The following is an 18,268-nucleotide window of genomic DNA, read 5'->3' as shown; positions in this document are numbered from 1 at the left end:
CGTATTACGGCGCCGTGCGCCATAATACCGCTGCAGTACGGCGGGCAATGGCAGTGTGAATGTAGCCTTATACACAGGCAGAGCACTTTTAGTGAAGTTTCCAACAATCTTAGTAAATGTGTCCCAATCTGCTTTGACATGGCCAGTACACAAGTGGATCTACCTGCATAGTGTCCTGGTTCTGTTTATCAAGTTCTTCAAGTTCAGCTGTAAGCATTTCCTTTTCTGCAATACTTTCCTGTATGGTTCGCTCTTTTTCTTCCAGATCTTTGCCCAGTTGCTTGACGTCAGATTCTTTGACAGAAGACGACAAAAGAAAGCCCAATTCCGTTCTAAGTGCATCCTGAAAGGTAGAAAACTGGCATCAAGCATCAAGGTTGTGGAAGTGGAAATGAACACAAATCATCTTTGTTCATCAAAGTCTAAACCACTGAAGATGTTAAACAATAGCATGAAGTAGATCACTAACCCCTCTAAACATGTTACTAGGTGGTGAGAGTACAATGTCAGCAAGCTGCTGCAACACTTAGTAGTGAAAGGATAGGCTGCAGATAGATGGAAATTAGTTATTCCACCAATCATATTCTTAGATAAAAGACAAAAAAATTCTTTAAAACAAGAGATCACTTGAAAACCAGTAAAGTTTTTTTGAAAAAGGCATAGAGTGCCCCATACAATGCTGCCTATATTTGTGGCGATTTAAAGGCTGGTAGACTTCCGTGATTTATTAAGGAATATAAAAAAAACATGGTTGCTTTCTTATTTAAAGAGAACCCGTCAGGCAAAATAACCGCCTAAACTAAATATACTTTCATAAACTGCCATTAGAGAGCATTGCCTCTATCCCTTCATTGTTCCGCTACATGCCTGTAAACTTAAGCAATGAGGTCCTAAAGCTGTATGCAAATGACCTGTGAGATGTCCAATGAGTCATTAGCATATTCAAGCTGTCCAGCTTATTCATGAGTGGGAGGTACAGCCACACCCCCAGTGCTTGACTGACAGTCTGTATAATGATGTGAGGCTGTATAAGGTTGTGCTTCCTGGTGCTTGCGCCTCCTGCAGCCTGTGTGTGTATAGGAGAGATACAACAGCTCCAGGCTGCAGCCATGTTATAGCAGAACATGTCAGGTACTTGTGTACCTGATGTCTGTCTCTGTGTATTAGGAGGATGCAGCATGTCAGCAGATACAGCACACACACTAGCAATGCTTTACTATATACACACAGACATGAGCAGGGGGAGGAGAGGGGAGGGGGAACAGGGGTGACATCACTGCCTGTGACCATGTGGCCAGCCTCATTTACATAATAAAGAATACATGATTTTATAATGATTAATGTATGAAATAACTAAATAAAGGCTGGGATGGGATCCTTGTGAGCTGCTCCAACAGGTAGTAGTGACAGGACTAGTGACAGAAACCTGATGACAGGTGTCCTTTAAAGAGATTACCTTTATATAATTACCTTTTCTTTCTCCAAGCGCTTTACCTCCTCCTCCAAGAACAGCGTTTTGTTCTGTAGTTCAATCGTGTCTTTCGCCTCTGGTACCAAATCGCCAGCTGCCTGAAAAATTTAATTCCATTCTCAATAACTTAGCTAACAGCATCTACCAAATATATTGCATTTCAGTTACCTGTTCAGACCGACGAATTCTGTTTAATTCTTTTTCAGCATCTAAAAGATTAAAAAAATAAAATTAAAAAACAGCATTGCCACAGTCTCACCTAACTGTAGCAGACAACAGCTTTATATGTATAACTTCTATTTAAAGAGAACCCGTCAGACAAAATAGACTCCTAATCTAAATATATTTTCATAAACTGCCATTAGAAAGCATTGCCTCTATCCCTTCATTGTCCCTCTACATGCCTGTAAACCTAAGCAATGAGGTCCTAAAGCTGTATGCAAATGACCTGTGAGATGTCCAATGAATCATTAGCATATTCAAGCTGTCCAGTTTATTTATGAGTGGGAGGTACAGCCACACCCCCAGTGCATGACTGACAGCCTGTATAATGATGTGAGGCTGTATAATGATGAGCTTCCTGGTGCTGGCACCCCCTGCAGCCTGTATGTGTATAGGAGAGATACAACGGCTCCAGGCAGCCATGTTATAGCAGAACATGTCAGGTACTTGTGTAGCTGATGTCTGCGTCTCTGTGTATTAGGAGGATGCAGCATGTCAGCAGATGCAGCACACACACTAGCCATGCTTTACTATACATTACACACAGACATGAGCAGGGGGAGGAGAGGGGAGGGGTAACAGGGGTGACATCACTGCCTCTGACCATGTGACCATCCTCATTTACATAATAAAGAATAGAGGATTTTACAATGAATAATGTATGAATTGACTAGATAAAGGCTGGGATGGATCCTTGTGAGCTGCTCCAAAAGGTAGTAGTGACAGAGACCTGATGACAGGTGTCCTTCAAGTTTATGTCACTGCCAATTAAAGGACATATTCCATAGAAATGACTTATGGATAATAATAATAACGATGATAATTACAAAAAAAAGAGTTTTACAAATTCTTCAAAATAAGGCACTCATGAGGCTTACATCACCAGAGTGCCTCGGCTTATAATTTATTTGCTCCCCCTCACTCTTCTAGTTTCACCTGTTTCGGATTTCAGAGAATCAGTTACATTAGGGACCAGTGAGGCAAAGTGAATAAATCATAAGCGAGGTGCTCAGAGGTGCCTCAGTGGATCTACGGAGCTTAAAGAGAACCTACCACCACGAATCTACCTATAAAGGTAGATCGGGTGGTAGGTGGATGTAAGGGACGTGAGGAGAGCTCTTTTTAGAGCTAATCCTCACGTCCCCGCTAACTTTTGGGAAACTTTATTAACCTAATATGTAAATTTAGTTATGCGGCTACTGGGGCGTGGAGTAGCCGGCACGAGGTTACACAGCGCGGCTACTCCACGCCCCAGTAGCCACATTACACCTCCTACCCTGTTGTGTCCGGCGCGCAGCTCCTCGTAGCTGCGCGCCCTCGTCCGATATGATGGCGTTCTGCGCATGCGCAGTAGTCGGCTTGTCAGTCGAGTGTCCTCGTAGCTGCGCGCCGGACACAACAGGGTAGGAGGAGTAATGTGGCTACTGGAGCGTGGAGTAGCCGCGCTGTGTAGCCTCGTGCCGGCTACTCCACGGCCCAGTAGCTGCATAACTAAATTTACATATTAGGTTAATAAAGTTTCCCAAAAGTTAGCGGGGACGTGAGGATTAGCTCTAAAAAGAGCTATCCTCACGTCCCTTACATCCACCTACCACCCGATCTACCTTTATAGGTAGATTTGTGGTGGTAGGTTCCCTTTAAACTCTTAATGGCAAAATTGCGCTGTTCTGTCTTACATTAAGTTTACAAAGTTCCGAACAAAAGAAAATCCTTGGGAGCATGGGAGGACTAGTCTACCATCTGCCAATCGGCCCTTCATGGCCAATAGTTATTAAATGGGTTTGCCCATGAAAGAATGTTCTAAAATTTTAAACCCCTAGTGATATTTACACAATAAAAGATCATTTTCACCTCCTTACTTTACAATTTTACTCACTTTTATTTCTGTCTTAGCTCCTATCACTCAATGATATCACTTTGTCTGTAGCTTGTAGATTAAGTCTCTGCACATTGCTGCTTGCTGGCAGGAAGTGCCTGTGTCTTGTAATGCAAGAAGGGCAGGAGGCAGAGAGCATATTAGATCCTTTCACATGGACGTTGTGGGGCAGGAAATATGTCTCCATAGACGCATTTGGCGCCTGACTGCGCCACAGTGGATCAGCACTCAACTCTCCGCCTCTCTAGCGCGTGGCTATGGACTGGCGAGCATACTTCCATGTGAAAGAGGCCTTAGGATTATAAATATTATATATATATATATATATATATGGTATATCTCTCACACAAAGAGCTTTCATGACTATAAAAATTGAAGATTCACACTGAAGGCATCAAAACTATGAATTAACACATGTAGAATTATATACGTAACAAAAAAATGTGAAACAACTAAAATTATGTCTTATATTCTAGGTTCTATGAAGTAGCCACCTTTTGCATTGATTACCTCTTGAAGCTCATCAAGAGTGGGCAAAGCAGTAGTCACCAGAAAAGGTTATCACATCACAGGTGCCCTGCCAAATATAATAAGTGGGATTTCTTGCCTTATAAATGGGGTTGGGACCATTAGTTGTGTTGTGCAGAAGTCAGGTGGATTCACAGCTGATAATGCTCCTGGATAGACTGAGTATTTGTATTATGGCTAGGAAAAAGCAGCTAATTAAAGAAAAACAAGTGGCCATCATTACTTTAAGAAATGAAGGTCAGTCCAAAAAATTCTGAAAACTTTGCAAGTGTCCTCAAGTGTAGTTGCAAAAGTGCTACAAAGAAACTGGCTCATACGAGGACAGCCAAAGGAAAAGTAGACCAAGAGTCACCTCTGCTGCGGAGGATAGGTACATCCGAGTCACCAGCCTCAGAAATTGAAAGTTAACAGCAGCTCAGATTATAGACCAGGTCAATGCCACACAGAGTTTTAGCAGCAGACACATCTCTACAACAACTGGTAACCGGGAACTGTGTGCAGCAGCCTTCATGGTAAAATAACTGCTAGGAAACCACTAGGCAACAAGCACAAGAGACGTGGAAATCTGAGCTTTGGTCTGATGAATCAAAATTTGAGATCTTTGATTCCAACCATAGTGTCTTTGTGTGACGTGGAAAACATGAATGAATGGGCTCTACATACCTGCTTCCCATCGCGAAACATGGGGGAGGACTGATGGGGGGGGGGGGGCGGGGAGCTTTGCTGGTGATACTGTTGGAGATTTATTCAAAATTGAAAGTATAGTGAACCAGCATGGTTACCACAGCATCATGCATCGGCATGCTATTTCATCAGATTTGCGTTTAGTTGGACCATCAATAATTATTCAACAGGACAATAACCACAAAACACACCTCCAGGCTGTGCAAGGGCTATTTGACCAAAAAGGAGAGTGATGGGGTGCTACGCCAGATGACCTGGTCTCCACAGTCACCAGACCTAAACCCAATCAAGATGGTTTGGGGTGAGCTGGATCACAGAGTGAGGGGAAAAGGGCCAACAAGTTCTATCCATCGCTGGGAACTCTTTCAAGACCATTTCAGGCGACTACCTCTTGAAGCTCATCACGAGAATGCAAAGCGTGTGCAAAGCAGTAATCAAAGCAAAAGGTGGCTACTTTAAAGAACTTAGAATATAAGACATATTTCCAGTTGTTTCACACTTTTTTGTTAAGTATATAATTCCACATGTGTCTATTCAAAGTTTTGATGCCTTCAGTGTGAATCTACGCTTTTTATTGTCAGGAAAACACAAAAAGCTCTTTGAATGAGAAGGTGTGTCCAAACTTTACTGTACACACACGCACAGCAGCCCTATGGAAGCTGTGGTTGCAACAAACTTTCACTTTAATTACTTTGAATGCTTCCTCTCACCTGTTATTTTACGGTCAAAATCCCCCTAACCTTAAGCTGGAATTCCATAATGCGGATGGAAAAGAGACCATAAATATACAGCAGCTCTGTAAACTCTCACAGTGACAGCTGCCATTTATTTACGTGAAGAGGTTTTTAAAAAGTTAAACATGTTACATGGCGGAAGCCTCTAAGAGACTGGAGGAAATATTTGTTTCTTATCGCAAAAGACAATGCTAAAGTAGTTAATGGGGTCTAGAATTTGGGAAATAGTACGGGCATTCCCCTCATTTAATGCCCTCACCCTGGAACACAATAAAACATATAGGACTCTCTGTAACATCCCTGGCACGTCTTATCCTATTGTTACAGTTACTGCAGTAGTTTAATACTGCACTTTTCTTTATGTTAAGTTCAACAATTTCATTGTAACTTTAAAAAATATATAAAATGAGTTTATGACATATACGAACTGTACATTTGTAAACTTTCATCTATGACTCAATAAAAATATTTGAAAGGAAATAGTGACTAGTGGCACAAAATGTAGGCAAACAGAAAATAAACAGCATATGAGTTATTACCAAACAGTGCTCCCTGTAAGCGAAGAACCTCATGCTTCAAGTTGTTGACGTCTCCCGTACCCTTTGCCTCTCCCAATTTCTGCAGCTCAGAGAAATCAGACATCAGCTTCTGGTAGTCCAAAGACAAAGCGTTCCTCTCATTTATTGCCAGCTCCTTCTCCACACGCAGGCCACTTTTCTCGTCTTCTAAGGATGAGACCAGGGAACCCAGCTCACTTATATTCTGCTCTAGTTCCTGAATCTTCTGGGTGCGTTCAGAGTTTTCAGCTTCCAATGAGAGAATGTTTTTCTGTAGTTCAAATACTTTGGAATTGTCAGAGGTTCCTTCTGCCGCCCCTAAACACAGAAGCATTTATTTATCATCTCCAAAGGCAATAACTTTTACATTTTTCTGCCTACAAAGCCATATAAAACAATTTTTCTGAAAGTGATCTCAAATGAAATTGTTTAGAAGTCCACTAAGTGTAGTGAAATGTATTAACTTTTCAAATGTTTTTTATTTTTGGGGTGGGAAGGGGCTAAATTAACTAACTTTAATCTTCAGATAGTTGTGATAACACATACATAAATTTTTATGTTTCTCACATTAAATGTTAAAATGTGAAAAACACATTTAAGTTCTCCACAACACATTAATTAAGACGTGTGGGGGATTGTTTTGTTTACAAGAAGAGATAGTTTTCTATTTATCCAGGTCTCTGGCAGGACTGAACAGGGTTACATCAATGCGGACCTAATGAGGAATTGGAACGGCCAATCTTATATTCAAATAAAATGCAGGGCCACTTAACAAATGCAAAAGGTGGCAATTAGGACGATACTTTTATATCAGGGAACAGCTATTGACACCTCTAAAAGCAAGAGGCTACTAACCAGTGTTCAGCTGCTCTTCCAGCTCCTCAATCCGCTCCTCATATTCTCCCAACTCCTCTCGATGCCTCCTTGTGATCTCTGATAGTTTCTGGCGATGAGCATCTTGGAGCACGGACAGCTCATGCTGGTGGTCATCTATTTCTTGGCTCAATTTCTGCTTCAGATCCTGCAAGCAGGGGATAGAATCAACCGGTCAAAAGGACTAAAAACATAGCATGGGACACTATTAGGTAGACCCTACAATGCACCATGGCTCAAGTAATGCAACATATTGTATAGCAATCCTCCATTCTACATAATGTCTTTGTCAACCACCCTTCTATTCTTACACTGTTCAGTTTTTTCTTTTTGTTTTTCTTGTTTTTGCTTGATGTTTATGGATGTTGTTTTCAACATAAAAACATTGCATGGTCTGGTCTATGGGTCAGTTCTAAGTAAGGAGTTAACAGATATGTTAGGAAATCTACTATAAAATCCATCATGATAAACCAGGTACACTTATCAGATACACAGTGACTGACACAATCTTTTTATATTTGTAATCAATGGCCTCATTACTTCCAAAATAAACTTTTAAAATTATTCTAATGAGACAGAAGGGCTCAGGAGCTGTTCTCAGAGGCCCTCCTTGTTCCAGCTTCACAGGCTCTTACACTGTGAAGCAGAAAGGAATTTAGTGTAACCGCTAATGAAGCTAGAGAACAGAGTGGCTCTAGACACACACACACACTCATTAGTATAATTTAAAAAGTAGATTTTTAGGAGGATCGAGTCCATGGATTACCACAGTCACAGTGCCAGGATCTATGAGTTACTACCCCTGGTTCATCATGCTCGATTTTGATAGTAGATTTCAGTTAAGAGAAGGTGTTACGTTTTCTTTTTTTTTCCGACATTGCAGAGCCGACAATCTGCTAAAAGTTTCATTCATATAAATATTTATAACTGTGCAATGAAAACCTGACAAAGGTAACCACAGTCACCGACTGTATATGTGAATGGCTGCAAATGTTACAATAGGTGTTGGATGTAATCATGCAGACCAGTAAATAAAGACTGGAAGGTGATCGGAAAGTATTATTTTAAAACATTATAACAGGTTTTAAACAGGAAAACGCATGATGATCCTATTCCTTCTACGGTAAAAACTTGCCACGGGTGCCACAGCAGCCCCTGCCGAATAAACATTAACAGGTGATTTCCTGACACATTAACTCAAGTAACTAGGAAAACAAAACCAAAAAGTCCTTTATAGGGGTAAAGCTACATAATGAAATTTTTTTGCACCTTAATGGTATTTTGCAGCGTGCAGATCTCGTTACTGTCAACATTCTGGGTCCCTTGAATTTTCGAAGACTAAAAAGAAGGCAAAACAAGTCGCTATAAGTGTGTACATTTCATAAGCTGTCAGTTAAGTGCATTTTTGGAACACTGATCCAAGTCCAAGGTACATAATCGGTATGTCCTCTGGGTCCCACAAAAAAGGCAAATCACATTGGGGCACATTTACTAAGGGCAGTGCGCCAGTTTTCTGTCAAACTTTTCACAATCTTTCTAGAGGAAACTGCTTGCACAGGTATTTAAGAAGTGTCTGTACCACAGGTACCATGTAACACAAATTAGGGGGCGTTTTGGCGCACAGTCCGACTGTCCCCAATTTTTAATATGCAAAGTCTGTCGCACTCCCTATATTAAAAGGTGAACCACAAAAAAAAGTTTGTGAACTCTGTCAGGCCAGTGCAGGGATGCGACAGATTCATGATTTCTGGTGCATGTTCTTAATGAATCTATTGCACCCAGCAATATACACAGGCAGAGCACTTTTAGTGCAGTTTCCTTCATTCTTAGTAAATGTGCCCATTGTGTTCTCCTCCTGGAACTTGGGTAGTGAGCAACAGGTGTTCAGATACTCTGAACCCCAGGGTTAATAAAGTATAGTATAAATCAATGAGCAGTTAATGTAATGTATGGATGGGAACCTTCAAAATAACAGATCAGAAAAAAAGAAAAAAGAAAATGAAAATTCCTCTTTGTTTTTGTCACTGGACCATCTGTAATAAAAGTTTTATAGGTTCAGAGAATCACAAGCTTTATTTGATTGTGCATTTAAAATATTCAGACAGGTCCTTCCTCAGTTTTCAGCAAGAAGACAAAGCAAAGAGGAATTTTTACTTTATCTACTCAAAACAACATGACTAAAGTATGTGACAACTCCCCCAAATCAGTAACTATCACTGAAATATTCAAATGCTGTGCAGCTATACATCTTACCAAGGTGCTCTTCATAGCTAATCCCCTTTCTAAGAGTATAGGGGGCATCACACTTAAATCTAGTTGCCCACCTGTGCTAGGTGCTTCCAGTGGGACATCTCCGATTTTAGCCTGGATACCTCATTGGACAATGTGTTGATTTCTTGCTGAGACCAGATAACATCCCCAAAGTCCATATCATCCCCTTGGAAGCCAGAAAGTGGTGGCTGGATGCTAGACATGAAGGCAGAAGAGTCAGCTGCTTGCAAAGGCACACTGGATAGCTGTGCGGAGACTTGGGATTTCTGCATCTCATCCTGGAGAGAGTTCAGCTTGGCTTTGAGATGGCTTATTTCCACCTAGGTGCCAGGAACATAATCTGTTGAGATCTCAGATATCTCACCTTTAAGATTTTAATCAACCATGTTTAGCTAAAGCCTACTGCCTCCATTAGAAAAAATAATCACATTGTGCAAGGTCATGGCAGCACCAACATGTCTGTATAATAAATAATATATAAAATCTTTGACTTTTTTCTCATTAGAATTTTCTACTATTGTCTGTCCAAGACTAAAGGGGCTGCAGCTTCCGTGATCCATAGGAACAGCATTTAGTGATCTGCATTACAGAAGCCTTACGGCTGTACAGAACAACGCTCTGGACTCATTGAGGTTTATGGAGAGTTTTCCAGACATACCCTGTGTCACATAACATGTGACTTTTTAGGCAACAATGGCGTTTTCTATAAAACCTTCTGTTCTAAGCCTGTAGGTGATGTTAATTCTGTAGACGTTTTCTATGCATCAATTATCTAAATTTACAAGTTCCAGCCTATTATAAAGGCCCTAATGATTAAAATCAATGACTGAATAATAACTCAATAACTTTTTTTTACATTTTTTAATAATTTATTTTATTGAATTTGTATTTGATTACGGTAATATTTGTCCCCTGCTACAGACCACATATAACAGTGATCTTATGTTAACATCCCATTGGATCACTGTTATCAGTAATCTGTATACACAGGCACATGACACCTTCTCTGCATGCTTAGGGAATCCCTGAGGTGTCATATCAGTGAATGTTGCATTTGGGGGCTGCTTTGACAGGAAACTAATTAGATCAGTCATAGTATCGGATGGCAGGGGCACACAGTGCCATGTAGATGGCCAGGGTTCCTCACGGCTGAAGCTAGCAGCTGCTGTAAAAGGTCATCAGTGGCCAGAAGAATCCAGGCATCTGTTGCCTGTAATGAGTAACTGTGTTCCGTTCACATGATCTTCTATTGAGACCGTGAGCTGCAGCAGCAACGGTGCATGAATTAGCTGCAGCTCACAGCCAAGACTGAGGGAGAGAAGAGAAAACACTCATACAAACTTCTGTGCATGAGAGTTTTTCTGTTGGAGTAAAACCGCCTAAACAAGCATCTATGACACTTGTACAGGCGTTAATGCAACCTCTTGATATTACTCCGTATGAAACATTTAAAGGGAACCTACCACCACAAATCTACCTATAAAGGTAGATTGGGTGGTAGGTGGATCAATGGGACGTGAGGATAGCCCTTTTAAGGGCTAATGCTCACGTCCCCGCACTTTTTTAGTAACTTTTATTTGACTTTTATGCTAATTTTCTTATGCGGCTACTGGGGCGTGGAGTCTGCGCGGTCACTGCTCTGAACCCGGGGCTGCATGCGCAGACTGCAGGATCGTCGGACGAGGGTGCGCAGCTACGAGCAGCTGCGCGCCGAAGATGGTGAGTAGGAGCGGTAAAGTGGCTACCGGGGCGTGGAGTAGCCACCTCGTGTAACCTCAGATGCGGCTACTCCACGCCCCAGTAGCCGCATAAGAAAATTAGCATAAAACTCAAATAAAAGTTACTAAAAAACTACGGGGACGTGAGGATTAGCCCTTAAAAGGGCTCTTCTCACGTCCCATTGATCCACCTACCACCCGATCTACCTTTATAGGTAGATTTGTGGTGGTAGGTTCCCTTTAACAACAAGCACTGCACCTCTTTCTGCTGCAGCCGGTTCCTGTAGTCCACAGATTGTTGCTTCACTTGCAGTTCAGCTGCTTCCAGTTTATCTTCCAGCTCTGAACACAACTTCTTCAGCCTCTCATTCTGTAATCCAGACAGAGAAGTTATGAGCAACATCATCTACACAGACACTTGTAAGAGCAATGAGTTAGCGATGACACTTACCTCTGACCTCAGCAGAGCCTGTATACTCTCTATGTCTCTGGATGTGTGGAGCTCTGGACTCCCCTCTGTAACCAAGCATATTAAGATGATATGCATGACTTTCCCATATCGTGTTCCATGACCCTCAAATTACAGGTGACATATACAACAGATCTAAATACCACAACAATTATCGTCTGTGTAATTCAACATATATACTGTACAATTTCCAAAAATAGCACCATACCTGGTGTGGGTTTTATAGCACAACTGTACATACATTAATAGAGCTTAGTTTGCAATATCAAGCACTACTTAGGGTCAGGAGAGGAGCCGTTTTTGGAATGTGTGTCACTATCTTGTGGGTTCAGTTTTTAAGACTTTTTATGCTCCAAATAACACCTCTCCCTTTGGTTCGTTCCGATCACAGCGATACCAAATTTATATACATTTTATTGAGTTTTAAAACATTTTCAAAAATGAAACCAATGGGTACGAAAAAGAAAAAAAAATTTGTCATCTTCTGATGCTAATAACTTTTTCATACTTTGGTGTACGGAGAGCTGTGATCTGTCATAGAGCTCGAAGGGGTTAAGTGACAATGAGCTGAAATCAACAACTGGTCATAAAATATGCTGAAACCAAATACATCACCCAAAGGCCACAAAATGATAAAAGGAAAAAAAAGAAAAAAAAAAAAAAAAAAAGGCCCTTGTTCTAGGGATTGTGATGATGTCAGCAGGGCAAAGAGCACAGGTAAGTGTGGAGATTATATGGTGACATTATTAGGGTTTAGACAAATTTATGTTAAATAACAAAAATTAAAAATGAGTATTTTTTCCTACTGTCTGCAACACAGTGCTTACAAAATTTTAGACGTTAGTTTTTTTTTGCTACCACACAAAACTTAAAGAGGACCTGTCACCCAGAAATTTGGCACTTACTAAAGTAAGCAGCGCCTAGTACTAAAACAAATGACGCAATGTTAGAACGATAGAACCTCCAACAATGCGGCAGAGTACAATGTAAACGCCGGACCACCCTCAAAGCTGTCTGGTGTATTCATGAGGGGGCGGGTTTGTGGGCGGTGACGTGGGCGGTGACGTGGGCAGTCACAGGCGGCCTATGGAGCGGGCAGGGCAGTGTCTCGGACCGCTCACTCATGAATACACGAACAGCTTTGAGAGCGGTTTGGCGTTTACATTGCAATCCGCCACAGTGTTAGATAGCGTTATCAGAGGTTTCCGATAACGCTATCACTCTAACATTGCAGCGTTTGTTTTAGCACTGGGAGCTACTAACTTTAGTAAGCAGATCCTAGTGCCAAATTTCTAGGCGACAGGTCCTCTTTAAATCTGTGCCCCAATAATGAAAAAAAAATTACTTGTCTGTAGTTTATAATAAAAGGCACATGATGTCCACTACAAACGTATTACGATAATTCTCACTCTTCCATAGTGGCAAAGCAGCCAAGGAGATCTGCTATTACAGTGTCCACCCATCACCATTTACTTCATGTCAGATCCACCTGTGACCAGCAACATATGATTTTAATGACTCAGGCCAGTGATCCGAAGTTTGGGTCAGGAGATCCTTTCTGCGCACAGAGTGATTTCCACTGACTGTACTCACTCGCGGGCAAGAGGCCTAATACATAATACGTATTGTAATGTGCGTACACAGTGCATCCTCCGGCAGAATGATGCATGCAGCTCTGGAGTATAATACAGAATATAACTCTGGATCAGTACAAGATAAGTAATGGGGGTCATTTATCTTTCTCATTGTGCACCAGCTTATGATTGCAGACCAACCCTCCCTGACCTGCCAGATACATGAGGCGGCTCCAGCTCTGGTGGGAGGACAGACAATTCTACACCAGGTCCTGCCTGACATAGAAATGTGCCATAACCTACGGCTGAAGGCTATAGCTAATTTGTGGGTGTGGAGCCACTTTGTTGCCTGGCAGGGCGCACCTCACAATCCTCCACACCCACTTGGCGAGGAAGTGCCATAAGGGGAAACAGCGATTTCAAGGCTTGTACAGCAGAAAATAACAAACAAATCTTGATGAATCTCCTCCAGCAGAATAGTGAGAACAGCTTTGAAGTATAATACAAGATATAACTAAGGAAGATAATTAAATTAGAAATACTAGTATTTTACCAAGCAAGACTGACATTTGAAGTAATACTGTACATAATGTTAAGAAGTGGCTATTAATACAGGGACACCATTACTATAACTATTTTCCATGCATAAATAGTAAATGGAGGGAATGTAAAATGTATCTTTTATCTTGTGACACAATGACAAAAACATATCTGAAATCAGTAATGTGAGGGACCTAATTCTTATACATATAGTACTAAACAAATAGTTATGGCACTTACTATATGCCAGTGGTGGCGAACCTAGGGCACGGGTGCCAGAGGTGGCACTCAGAACCCTTTCTGTTGGCACCCAGGTCTTCACTCCAACACAGAGTTTGCCAGATAGGACTCAAGGCTTTCTCCTGTGATCCAAGACAGCCCAGGACATGCCATGCTCAGACCTATTTTAAAGCGACATCCTTGGCTGCCAGGACTACAGGAGGAGCCAGAAGGTATGGATAGAGATGGATTGTCATTGGAGCTCCTGCTCTGGGTCCCCTGATCCTTCCTCTTCAAGGGACCCTGGAGGGAAGATACAATCCAAATTTCTCCATCATCATTCTCTTGTATTGGTGAACTCAGGATCCCTAAGCAATTAAAACCTGTGATACAGCAGGGAACAATAAGTTACGGCTTAAATTGTCATGTCGGCACTTTGCAACATATAAGTGGGTTTTGGTTGTAGCTTGGGCACTCTGTCCCCAAAAGGTCAGCCAACATTGCTATATGCTAACTGGTAAAAACGTATCTCCTGCTAGATAGGGAAGCTCTGGCTAAGTATGGACTGGACAAGTTCCTGGCAACCAAACTGAGCAACCCGCTGTCAACTTATTGATAATAAAAGCCCCCTAACATTCAAAAGGTAATATTTGGAAGGATAGACACAGCATTAGCAATAGTGGGGTACCAATCAATATGAAGGAGAGTTGAAAAAAACCTCAAGCATATTAAGACACACGAGACAGTTTATAACGAGTCAAATTACATCCAACTTGACAGGAGTCACCGCAGACCCCAGTAGCCCGGGTCACCGCAGACCCCAGTACTGCGGGGCAGCTCTGGGAATGACACACACCCTTTAGGTGACAGGGATACCCAGCCCTCACCTGGCAGCTCCTCGGCCCCCTCCAGTAACATGTCCTTGGTGAAGCTGGAGATCTGTCCTGTCAGGGAGGATAGGCTGCCCCCCACTTGTCCCAGTGACTGGCCCAGGCCTGAGCCAATACCACCGAACCAGGAAGCCATGGCTGCGGGAAGACCTGGAGGAGATCCTGGAGAATCTTCTACACAGCCGGAACTTCACACCGGAGCCGCGCGGTACACCAAGCCGGGGGGAGAGCGGAAGTGCAGGACAATCACCGACCGATGACGCCTCAATGCTCGGCTCTTCTTGTGACGGGTGATAACCTCATGTCCAGCTCCGGCTTTACATTGCCGGCCCGGTCTCCGCCAACTCGACAGCAGCCATAATAGTCAGCGATCTATGATTGGAGCGGAGCGACGTGTCCATAGCGCAGTGCATGCTGGGACATCTGGAGGTCCTCCAAACAAAGGGGCGGAGCCAAGGGGAAGACCCTAAGTTCAAGACCACATGTGCAAAGCAGAATCAAAACAGAGGAGAGTGCAGTGCTGCTGCACATGGGGGAAGCTGCTTAGATTCAGCAGTTAAGACTGTATCACATCTTACAAGCTTAGATACAGTGTCTCAACAGGCAGTATCGCATCTACCAGGCTTAGATACAGAGGCTCAGCAGTCAGTATCGCTTCTGACAAGTTTAGATACAGCAGCTCAGCAGGTAGTATTGTATATGACAAGCTTAGATACCACGACTCAGAAGGCAGTATCTTTTTACTGTGTACAGAGCGGTATGATGCATCGTATCGCTCCTTGCGGCCATTGCCGTCTATTGAGGACGTATTTACAGCCGCAAGCTTGTGGCCTTACATACGTCCCCCATACGGTAGTGCAGGGCCGAATCTAGCATATTTGTGCCTAAGGCGAATTGCCTGCTCCCTGTTCTGTAAATGTTGAAGACTTTACTAAGAATTAACGTCCCTACAGGCAGCGCACTGAAACTGTGTGACTGATTACAGGTGCTGAGAATCATTAGTGGCATCTAGTACCTTATAGATGACAATCTCTTCCATCAGGAGGACATTATTCCAGGTTCTCCAATCCATGACGTATCACCCCTCACAACACAACTGACCACACGCTCCACACATATTAAACATTCCTTCATTTTATATATAAAATGCCTGTTGACGCCCGAATCATCCACATTAGAGCGGCAAAATGCCGCTCTTTAAAGGGCTCCACATTCTGCCGCCTGAGGCGAGATTTCCATCTCGCCTTATGGTAGATGTGGCCCTGTGTGGATGCAGCCTTAGTGTATACATAAAACGTGATGTGAACCCAACCTTTGCTGTGTTAGTATAATACATAATAACAGTCTGTGACCCAGGAACCTCCTGTAATAGTATGTCAGTAGCACTAGCTAGAATTTGTGGGCTCCCCATTAGTTTGAATTCATAGCCCCATACTTCTACCCCCAATATATTTTTGAATGTTATCATCTATCAGTCTAGTTATCTATCTCCTATAATCTGACCATTTACATATCTTGCTTTTTCTCTATTTATGAATCAATCTTCTCTCTTCTACTGTTTTTATCTCTCATATCTATCTATTGTATATATCATCCACTAAAGTTCTGCTTCTAGAAATCATATTTCATATTTATCTTCTATTATAATAATAATTAATAAATCCTTTATTTATATAGCACACAGAGAGCTTGCCAAATCAGTCCAATGGGGCTCACAATCTAATACAACTACCAGTATGTTTTGGAGTCTGGGAGGAAACTGGAGAACCCAGAGGAAACCCACGCAAACACAGAGAGAACATACAATCTCTTTGCAGATGTTGACCTGTGACTTGAACACAGATCCCCAGCGCTACAAGGCTGTAATGCTACCCACTAAGCCACTGTGCTGCCCATCATCTATCTATCTCCTATAAAATTCTCCCACATTACAGTTTGTTTTGCCATACTAAAGGGAGCCTGTGACTGGTCATAAAATAGTTTTATTTTGGGGTCCCACTTGATGGTACTGAGCTTAGCCTGTGTGGTGATGATGATGATGACTTTGTGATATGTCCAAAGAATCTTGATGTGGTACTGGATTTGGACAGAATAGTATCCAAGGATGTTGCAGATATTCCCCCAGCTGCAGTAGAAATGTCTTATCATGTCCAAGTCCCGTTTTGTCTGGATTATACGGTTTCTTGCACCAATACAGGAATGGACAATGATAATGTGATACTGTATATACTCGAGTAGTATAAGCCAAAAAATGTGCTGAAAAACCCTTACTCGGCTTATACTCGAGTCAAGGGAAAAAAAAAACAAAAGTGTACTCATCTTCCGGATCTTTGTTCCTTGTGCCTTAGTGAACTTGTTCCTTGTAACCGGCAATTGTTTGGTGAATTCCTGTTCTGACCTTGGTTCTATTCCTGACTATGCTTCTCCGCTGCCTGCCCTGACCTCCCCTTCTGCCTCCTACCTCAATCCTGTGCTGCCTGTCTCGACCTCCTGACTGTCCCTGACCACGATTCTGCCTCACAACTCTACTTTGCCTTAGCCACCATCGCAGACAAATTTGTGCCTGTGGATAGACCTGAAGGTGCCACGCTGCAGCAAATCCATCCCGCTTTGTGGCTGGTTCTGGTGAAAACCGGGTGCCACTTAGACTCCACTCCCAGGTAGCGGCTTACTGCAGGGAATCAATGCAAGTTAACAGAGTTCTACTCATGTCCAGAGGACGTTCCAGACGTCCCCAGGATTACCCCAGCCTATCTCGTGCCAGTTCCAAGCACCTCATCTGGGTTTGTCCTGTTCTTTCTTTATTGTCCAGGAGACGCCAACACCTTGGGGTCCTGGGAGTGACCTCTCGTGGTGTCATTACAGTGTCTCCAAGTATAACAGTTCCTGCTCTCCTCCTCAGGTGTCCTGTCACCAAGAAGAAGTGGAGGAGGTGAAAGAAGAGGCTGAAGAAGAAAGGAAGAGGGGCCCTAAAGGGGGGGGGGGGTACTGTCACGGCCACACCCACGATCCTCGGTACGGATAGCAGGTACACCCGTTCCCTCCCATGTGTTCCCAACCCCCTGGCCTGGACTCACCTCTCCAACACTCCTGCTTCCCGACTAGGCCACGCATCCCCGCTCACTAGGGCGCGCATGCGCCGGCTCCCCTAGCCTTAAAGAGCCGGCGTCCTCCTGATTGGCGCTGGCTAATCCGGCTCAGCTCTTATGATCCAGCACCTCACTTCCTGCCTCACCGGATCTTCAGCATTGTTTCCTGTAAGTGAGAGCCCTATCTTCTGTGCCCAACGGAACTTCCATGGTTTCCGTACTAAGCTTCCCTAAGCTGTTCCAGAAGAGGTGTGGGATAGTCCCCAGCATTCCCAGACGCTCCTGTGTCTTCAGCATTCCCATACGCTCCTGTGTCCTGTCTCTCCAGCGTTCCCAGACACTACTGGTGGCTCCTCTGTTCCCAGCGTTCCCAGACTCCTCCAAGCCACCAGCTCTCCTCCGTGGGCCAGTCCGTTCCGTTCTGCCTGTGTTGTGTGCCAGCTCCTGCTTCCAAGCCGTACTCCTGCTGTCACCCTCAGGCTCGGACTGTGGCCTGCATGTCCTCCTGCTCCCTGTTACCTTGGCTGCCACCCCAGGCCTAGTCGCCCCCGTG

At 43.2% G+C, this 18,268-nt stretch overlaps 1 protein-coding gene across 1 annotated transcript in view; it reads right to left on the bottom strand.

The window, feature by feature from the left end:
• TRIP11 (thyroid hormone receptor interactor 11) overlaps positions 1–14,843 on the bottom strand; it is a 41,329-nt gene extending 26,486 nt beyond the window's left edge. The window contains exons 1-10 of the mRNA XM_072116605.1: positions 14,624–14,843; positions 11,386–11,450; positions 11,194–11,304; positions 9,270–9,536; positions 8,215–8,283; positions 6,928–7,093; positions 6,055–6,390; positions 1,640–1,680; positions 1,471–1,569; positions 164–343 (exon numbers count right to left, since the gene is read on the bottom strand). Coding sequence (XP_071972706.1) covers positions 164–343; positions 1,471–1,569; positions 1,640–1,680; positions 6,055–6,390; positions 6,928–7,093; positions 8,215–8,283; positions 9,270–9,536; positions 11,194–11,304; positions 11,386–11,450; positions 14,624–14,762 — 1,473 coding nt within the window. The 5' untranslated portion in view covers positions 14,763–14,843. The remainder of the gene's footprint in view (positions 1–163; positions 344–1,470; positions 1,570–1,639; positions 1,681–6,054; positions 6,391–6,927; positions 7,094–8,214; positions 8,284–9,269; positions 9,537–11,193; positions 11,305–11,385; positions 11,451–14,623) is intronic.
• Positions 14,844–18,268: the final 3,425 nt, after the last annotated feature.

The sequence above is a fragment of the Engystomops pustulosus genome, chromosome 7 (genome assembly GCF_040894005.1).
Source record: "Engystomops pustulosus chromosome 7, aEngPut4.maternal, whole genome shotgun sequence".
In the NCBI taxonomy this organism is placed as follows: Eukaryota; Metazoa; Chordata; class Amphibia; order Anura; family Leptodactylidae; genus Engystomops; species Engystomops pustulosus.
The sequence above is the reverse complement of the archived record's forward strand: the minus strand, read 5'-3'. Positions and strand labels throughout refer to the sequence as shown.